The following is a 9,057-nucleotide window of genomic DNA, read 5'->3' as shown; positions in this document are numbered from 1 at the left end:
TGCAGTGGACGTGCATGGGTTCCCGCTGTTAATACGAATACGAAGCCAACGAGGCTGCCGAACAAGAAGCAGCTGGGCACGTGGATACCCATCAGTAGCGAGATGACAATACTAGCAATAGACGGTGCACTGGATGCGAAGAAGATGAGTGTGTGGCTCGACGAGATGGGAGACACGGATACACCTTTGAATGATGAAAGCCAAGTGAGCTGTGGATCCAAGGAACCAGCAGCGCGAGAGCTAATCATGAAGTTACTACGTGCATATCGTCAATTAACGAAAGATACAGGTGACTGTCCACCTACAACTGCATTAGAGATGTACCATCACATTGACACGGGGGACTCTGCACCGATAATGCTGAAGAGAAGGCGTCAGGCGCAAACAGAAGACGCGGTTGTAGAGATAAACGTGGACAAAATGCTGGGATCAGGTGTTATTGAAGAAGGAAACGGTGCTTGGGGGTTTCCAGTGGTGCTCGTCCGGAAGAAAGATGGCGAAGTGAGGTTCTGTGTGGATTACCGGGCTCTCAGTAGGGTCACTAAGAAAGACGTGTACCCTCTTCCAAGAATCGACGAAACGTTAGAAGCTTTGAGTGGTGCGCCACTCTTCACTACTCTTGACCTGCGAACTGGGTACTGGCAGATCTTAGCTGCGCCGGAGGATCGTGACAAAACCGCCTTCGCGACTAAGAGCGGACTGTATAGGTTTCTTCGTATGCCATGTGGCTTAACGAATGCTCCTTCAACCTTTGAGCGAATGATGAGCGGTGTTCTGCGTGGGTTGACGTGGCTAACATGTTTAGTTTACTTGGACGACATAGTGGTTTCACACGTGGAGAGGGATAGAGCAACATGTGCTGGAGTTGGCATGTGTCTTCGAGCGATTGTCAGCTGCGGGATTGACGCTCAAACTCAAGAAGTGCAAGTTTGCGACCAAAACGATGGAATATTTGGGCCATCAATGGAGTTGTGACGGGGTACGACCATTACAGAGGCTAGTGACGGCTGTACAAGAGTTTCCTACACCTACAGATACAGTGGAGGCGAAGCGATTTGTCCACTTAGCGGGGTGTTACAGGAGGTTTATGCAAGGGTTTGAGACTCTTATGGCCCCAATCACTAAGTTGTTGAGGAAGAATGCGGAATAAGAATGGAGTGACGCACAAGAATCAGCGTTCGGGAGAATTAAGGAGATGCTTACGACAAGACCCTTGCTCCTATATCCTGACTTCAGTCAACCATTCAGGGTAACAACAGATGCAAGCCAAACAGGACTTGGCGCGTGTCTTATGCAAGACCGAGGAGACGGCTGGCAGCTGGTTGCGTATGCAAGCAAGGTGAACAATGTAGCGGAAAGCAAGTATGGTATCACGGAACTGGAGTGCTTAGCGGTAGTATGGGCGATAAAACTGTTCCGACCTTATCTCTACGGAAGACGGTTCACAATTATCACAGATCATTCAACTTTGAAATGGCTGATGACCAGTCCAAATCTGACCGGCAAGCTACATCGTTGGGCACTCATTCTACAAGAATTCGACTTTGAAGTTCAGTACCGACCTGGCAGCACGAATGTGGTGGCTGATGCGCTTTCGAGAGCGCCTGTGGCTGAAAGGGTATTAGCGGTCGTAGGAAGAAGACGACGATCGCGGCGACGTGCAGAGGCACACATGACAGATGCGGCAAGGCATCGACCAGTCAGAGCAGCAGAGGAAGTTCAAGCAGATGAAACGCCGTCAGAATCAGCAGGGGCGACAGATACTACAACGATCCCAAATATCGTGTCCTTACCAGTTGGGGAAAAAGAAGAAGGATAAGACAAACAATGGCGACGGCGGGAACGACGAAGCCGAAGTGACGCCCTCAGCATACGGCAACACGAAGAAAGCGGCAAACGTGAGCCAAGTCGCTACGAAGACGAGCATTGTGGTGTCAGGAGCTGATGTTGACAAGAAGAACGGAACGAGCAGCGTAAGGCGACTTACGGTGCTAGTATGATGACTACGGGCGGTACGTCGATACGAGCGATACCGACTGTCGTGCCGCAGAGTACAGAGACGAATACTATGGGGCCAATGACCCGTGCAGCAGCACGACGAGCTGAGGAAGCTAGGCGCCAAAGTGATGCGAATAATGTGGCGGGCGCCGTGGAAGCGAGAGACACGATGGGTATTGCGCAGGACGTGACAGTAGACGAAGCGCGACGAGTTACAGTGAGGGCCACTGATAAAGAAGTCAACAATGGTGACAGTGAAACTACGGGAACCGAAATCAATGGTGATGCTGCACAGGAGTTACCAGTAACAGGAGCAGTGAGTGAACCGATAGCTGTAAGGACGCGAAGGAGAGGGCTAGCGGAAGAACGGGGAGTTGCGGACAGCAGTGAACGACCGGTACGCGAATCACCATTAAATACCAGGAAGACCGAGGAGAAGACGACAACATTATCTGCTAGAGACGGGAAAAGAAGAAGAGAAGTGGTGCAACAAACAGGTTCCATGCTTGGTGGTAACGGGAAGTAGACAGTCGCAGCAAAACCTGTAGAAACAACGAGCGAAGAGCGAAGGATAAAGTTACGAAGTACAAGTACGCGGAAGACTACGGGCGCGCAGACACTGCAGCTACCCGATACGGAGATCATGGAGTCGCAGAAAAAAAGCAAACTGATCCGAAGACTGTTGAATACTGGTGAGCATCGCGGCATGAAGGTGGAGACAAGGTTCGGATTGGTAGTGATCAACACAGCGAGGGGTCGACGTGTAATCATGCCTCCAGACCTCTGGGCAATTGTATTTAAGGAGAGGCACGACTCAGTATGGGCTGGGCATCTTAGGGCAACACATGCGTACGCAAGAATTGCAGAGGTGTATTGGTGGCCTGACTTAATGCGAGAGGTGCAATAATGGGTGAGAAGCTGTCAAGAATGCGGCAGTAGGAAATCACGACCAAGTGAGGTAATACCGCCTCTCAGAAGTATCATCGGAGGTGATGTTGGAGATCGATAGGCGCTAGATGTAGCAGGTCCACTACCCACGACTGACGGAGGGCACCGTTATGTCATAGCTGCAGTCGAGTATGTTACGCGGTACGCAGTGGCAGCTACAGTAAAGCAACACACGGCAGAGAATGTGGCCAAGTTTATTATGCAGCAAGTAGTACTCAAGTTTGGACCATTTCGTGAGCTGTTGACAGATGGAGCTCCAGAGCTAGCAGGCTTGGCGATTGAGCAGTTGATAGAACTTCTACAAGCGCAACAGATCAACCCAGTGCCGTACAGACCGCAGATGATTGGATTAGTTGAGAGATTTCATCGCACGTGGAAAGACGGAGTCGCTACGTACCTGAACAGTGAAGACCAACGTGACTGGGACACCTGGGTCGACTTCATGACGTACGCGTATAACGCTGCACAACACACGACAGTCAAACTGCCACCGAACGAGTTAATTATGGGTAGAAGACTTCGCAGTCCGAACGAATTACTAAGCAGCACGGACGTAGGGGAAGCAGGAGAGCTTACAGAGTACCACAGAAAGTTGTTGGCAGCGATGAAACACGGTAGTGAGTGTGCTGAGCGGGCAAGAACGAAGGAGCAACAACGGCAGGCAAAATACTACAATAGGAAAACTCGAACGAAACGGACGATAAAACCAGGAGACCGGGTTTGGATGTTTCGGCCTCCAAGAGGACCAAAGGCGTCTAAATTGGTACACCAATGGATAGGGCCAATGAGAGTTATTGAGTCGGCGGGATACGACAATTTCCTGATCGAAAGAGAAGACACAGCGGAGGAAAAAGAGCGGTACATTGCTCACGTATCGTTCCTAGTGACCTATCACTTTCCTACAACATTACTTAGACGAGTGGCTGAGGATATTGAAGACCAACTAGCAGACGAGGATGACGAGAAGCAAGGGGGAGATGCAGCGGCGGCAGCGAAAGCTGTACGAGCAGCGCCAGCATCTGGACAAGCAGGCGTTGCAGTATCAAGTAAGAAAAGAGACCGAAGCGCAGTGGATGACGAAGCGCCAGAAGAGCAGTCGAGTGGAGTCTTGGTGGAGTTACGACGTAGAAGGAGAAGGAACAGAGCTGGACAGTACGTCCTTGAGTACGAGTTGCGACCAGCACGATCGGCAGATGGGCTTAATGAACGACGAGAAGTTGATGCTGGACCAAGATGGGTATCCCTACAGCGGTACGAAGAGTTGCTTAGCCGCAACAGAGTCGCGGAAGACTCTGTGGTTGGGGAAGACGTGTAATAGGGTATTAACGGTGATTACCGAGGAGTCAAGCAGTAGAGAGCACGTGGGAGGTGTTAAGTACGTCAGTGAAGTGAGCGGTTACATGGCGTTAGTTGGTGTGGCGAGCAGAGACCGCACAAATGCGATCTTGTATCCAGAAGCGACGCGTGGGAGTTGCGAGCCAATCAGGAGTGACCAAAGATCGCAATAGGATCCCGACGTGCAGAGGAAAAGCGACGTGGAGACGGAGAGCGATGGGACTTCGAGATTTGCGTCGGAGAGCAGTACCAGATTGAATCTTACTTCGAGATTTGCGCAGTCGGCACAGAGGCGAAGTAACTGCAAGTACGGAGAAGTGCGAGGTAGTGAGTGGGGTGCACGAAGCGGTCAGAGGACCAACAAGAGAAGAGAGAAGGAGAAGAGAGAGAAGAGGTGCGACTGGACGGACGATCAGTGGTCAGTGCATTGGTGGACGCGTGGGGCAACGACAGCGACGGGCGACGAGACCAGGAGGAGATGACCCTCCGGGTTACTGTGTGGCTGCGAGCCGTACGGTAGGCGCCAGAGGCGTGATCCAAGTGGCTTTAGTAAGCGAGGCTTAGTGGGACCCGAATCGTCGGTGCTTTGTGTGGACAGAGCTGTGCTGGTGGCGGATTAGAAGGACAGGAGCACGGAGAGTGGACGCTCGACAAGTTACGGACGCGTGGCGAGTCGGAAGCGTAAGCGTAAGACTGAGTAGCGGTGTATTTCGGGAAAGAAAGCCCAGAGAAGAACCGTGGCAATATGTCGAGAGTTGAGAGGGTGAGTCAGGTGAGTGACAGCACGCCACCGAGAGCGAGTTCGCGGCTGCTAGTCACAACAGCCAGAGTCACAGGAGTTGAGGAGAGAGGTAAATAAAATAGGGACGAGAGTTCCGGCACCTTTGCGAGGGGCCTACAGAGTGTGTGAGTTTCATTGAGACGGGCTACCCTACAAACCGAACTACTGGTAGTCCACCGCAGGAAGCACAGACAATATACGATCCGCCAGCAACGCGGCGTAAGCGGGTTGTCACACATTCCTCGTAGTGTCCTGAGAAGTATTAATAGCAAATACCAGCTTCTCGACGATTTCGTCACAGTCTTGCTGTAAAGGGTCCTCCGCGTACACTCGTATGGAGCCCATCACCGACTTCACCGAGCGTTCCTGCTGTCCAGTAGCATGTGGCCGATAGCTCAACGTTGCTCGTGACCTTGACTGCATCATCCCCGCGAACGCTTGGAACACCTCGCTCATGAAGCGTGGGTCGCGGTCGTGCCTGATCAATGATGGGGCTCCGAGCCGTCGGTACACACATTCTTCGAACACTTAAGAAACACTCAGTGCCGGGGTATCCGACATAGCCTTGGCAATAACGAATCCCGTGAGCGAGCACTGAAATAGCAGCAACGCCGTGTTGCCCCTGCGAGATTTCGGTAGTGGGATCACAAAGTTCATCGAGACGATCTGGAACGGTCGTTCGGCTAGTACGTTGCCAGGCGAGTAACCACGAAGCCGCGGACGGCTTTTACTCAAGCTGCAATCCGGACATGACTTCACATGCTTCTCCACGTCAGCGTACAAGCCGATCCAATAATAATCGGACTTAACGCGTTGGAACGTTCTCACCACACCTTGATGTCCTCCTTCCAGCGAGTCGTGACAGTTTTGCAGGACCTCTTGAATCATCGTTGTTGGTACCACAAGCCGCAGCTTGGTCTCCTCTTGCCAACCGTGGTCGTACCGACGATTCAATCCAAGATAGTGAAGCACGCCGTCTTCTGATAACACGAACCGGTCAGCATACTTCCAGACATCTCGAGCTTCTTTGTAACTCAGCTCTTGTGCTTGGCCCTGAAGCACCTTCTTGATGTTAAACCACTTCTGTTCCTCGTCTTCTGCCACTACTATCTGCGTCGCTCCCGCTGTATCGCTACCGGGTCAACATCTTCCGCATCGGAAAATGCCGCTGGTACAGTCTTGTGAAGATGGTCTGGCAAATCCTGGCCGATTGAATCTTCGGTGGACGTCTCTCGTCATTCTTCATGCTCTTCTTGAGCTTTTGAGACATCCTCCGAGTGTTCATCTGCAAACCTGACGCGTTTCTTGGCTTTCGTCTGTCGCCGAGTCATCACTGCTATATTACCATAATCGCACTTTGGTGAGCTGTAATCAACCACGAAATTTTCGAAAGTTTTCCACTTTGAAGACTCGCTGCCTGACAGTACATGTACTTGACGCTCTGCTCCTTGTGGCGAAACATCTTTATCCGGCTCGTAGATCATTTCCTGGATGCGGTTCAGCGATGCCAATTCCGACTTGCGAGTTTCAGCCAAGATTACCCGACTGACCTTAGATTCCAGCGCTTCAGTGGCCAATGAATCCTCGGCGGCGTTGTATTCTCGTTCAACGTGAAGCTATTTCACTGATCGAAGCTTGGCCGCGCGTTCCTTGTGAGTATTCAGCAGCGCTAGCAGAGTTTTATGTCTGCATGCGATCACCCCTAGTGATTGTTGAATCGCGAGTCGTAAGTCACCAACGATGACTAAATCCTCGGCACCGTGCACAATAGCAGCCTTGACACCGTTTATAATACCTGTATACTCAGCCTCATTCACCGTGGTGGCCGAGAGGTAAGCGTTTGCATCAATCACTATCTTTCACTCAGGAAGGCCCCACAACACCCATGAACAACTCCCGTAGCCACCGTACTTCTCTGTCTTCGCTGATCCATCAAAAGCCATGACGAATCTGCTGTAATTACGGGGAAGCCTGGCGTACAGTAACGCGGGGTCCATTCGAATAGTCGGAGAATCCTTGTTTGGAGGTGCCATCGGCGCGAGTGAGTCTTCCAGGTCGAAGAAGCTAGTGATGCTTGACTGCAGTAGCTGCGCGAAGGCGACATCGTTCTCCTTCACGGGCTGCACCTTCAAATGCCACTGCGAAAGCAGCACTGCGAACTGGACCGCGCGTCCGAAGAGAGACTTCGACTTATGCACCCACTCTAACGTCGAGAATCGTGTATAGACATGTAGCGTCTTTCCTGCCAGCTGGACGTAACAGATCTTCAACAGCAGAAGTAACGCCAAAACTTCCTTCTCAGCAGGATGGTAGTTCATCTCGGCCTCCTTGAGCACTCGACCGAGGAACCGTACGGGGTGTAACTTGCCTTCATGTTCTTGCATTAGCGTAGTGCCCAACGCCCATTCATTCGCAAAGAGCATGACGTGAACTGCCTTCGACCGATCGAAGTGCCTGAGGATGGGTGAATGTGAAACACTCGCCTTCAATTTCTCGAAGGAACGACGTGCCACAGAAAGGCCACCTTCAACGACAAAGTCTTCATCCTTAAGCTGGTACAGCGCCGCACCGTAGACTGCGAAGTCTTGAATGAAGCGGCTGTAGTAATTAACCGCTCCAAGGAACGACTGCATGCCCTTCTTACTCGTTGGAAACGAAAGCTCGGTGATAGCCGCAAGCTTCTTGGGGTCAGCTCTGATACCTTCTGGCGAAATTTTATGCGACAGAAAGTCCACCTTGGATTGGCAGAAGATGCTCTTGGTGAAACTAATGCTGATCCGACACTGTGCGAATCTTGCCAGCAATCGGTCCAGCGTCGCCAGGCAGCTGTTGAAATCCTCGCCACCGAAGCAAATGTCATCCACAAACGACCGTCGACAAAATACAGGTACCAGCGATGATTCGTCTGGCTCCCCGTTCGTAAACATGTCAGCGACGGGGCTGTTGACGAGTTATAGTACAGGGTCGGTCTCTACCGGTGCTTCGCGGTCTGCCGCGAACTTCGTTTGAAACGAGCCCTCGGCGCTTGGCCCACGACGTTCCTTGGCCTGTTCTTCAGCTAAACGCATCCTCTCCGAGTATTCAAACCAACCTCCTTTAGGTTGAACGAAGGCCCAGAGTGCGTTGTCAATCATACGCTGGTAGATCATCGGCGCGTTCTTTAACCCAAAGGGCATGCGTAACCACTCGAAATGTCCGAGTGCGCAGACAAACGCCGACACTTTACGTGCTCGCAAGGCTATCATGTCCGCCCAGAAGCCGCTTGCTGCATCCAGCGAGCAGAACCATAGGTAGCACTCGAGATCGGTCAACAGATCGTCGACATGCGGCATTGCATACTCCATTATTGCGGTGATAGCATTCACTATCTTGTAATCAATGCAGAGCCGGATGTCCAGCCCGTTTTTTTTCATCACAATCACGATTGGCGATGCCCATGGACTGTCTCAAAAGACGATCAGTCCTGCTCGCAGCAAAGCGCGCAGCAGCTCGTACAGTTTACCGAGAAATCGTTGCGGCACCCGCCGGGCACGCTGTTTAATTGGGGCGTGCCCCTGTGTGTCGATATCGCATACCGCGCCGTAGGCTGGTGGCGGTAGTGCGTTGCCACTAGCAATCAGGATGTGCTCGTGGTTCTTCAGCGTCGCGACCAGAAGTTTCCTGCGATCGGTCGACAGCTGGGGGTCAGCAACATTGGGTGCATTGTAGTCTATTGCCTGGTGATTTCTTCGGTAAGGTCCGGCAGGAATGCCAACTCCTTCGCGTAGTCTTCTAGGCCAATGTTGTTAGCTGGGTGTTCGTAGAAGTCATTCCTTGCGTTCGCCGTTGCTTCATTCCCTTCGGTTATTAATACTCGAGCGACCGAGATGTACGTCTCGTCCAAAGTCGCCACGGACTCCTCTCTTGACTCAAAATCGTCATCCGCCTTGAGTTGAACACTCGGTACCGGGTCCATATCCTTCCCATCCTTGTTTCCCATCTCTGGACCACCTGCC

General features: G+C 51.9%; 1 protein-coding gene across 1 annotated transcript; it reads left to right on the top strand.

Annotated features, from left to right (window-relative positions):
• Positions 1-1,679: 1,679 nt before the first annotated feature.
• PITG_19060 (uncharacterized protein) lies at positions 1,680-2,000 on the top strand (the record flags this gene model as incomplete). The annotated part of the gene is made up of 1 exon (XM_002997008.1): positions 1,680-2,000. One exon carries the CDS (start codon positions 1,680-1,682, stop codon positions 1,998-2,000), a length of 321 nt encoding a protein of 106 aa, XP_002997054.1.
• Positions 2,001-9,057: the final 7,057 nt, after the last annotated feature.

The sequence above is a fragment of the Phytophthora infestans genome, genomic scaffold (assembly GCF_000142945.1).
Source record: "Phytophthora infestans T30-4 supercont1.91 genomic scaffold, whole genome shotgun sequence".
Lineage (NCBI taxonomy): Eukaryota > Oomycota > Peronosporomycetes > Peronosporales > Peronosporaceae > Phytophthora > Phytophthora infestans.
Note: the sequence above shows the minus strand (reverse complement) of the source record. Positions and strands in the feature narration are given on the sequence as shown.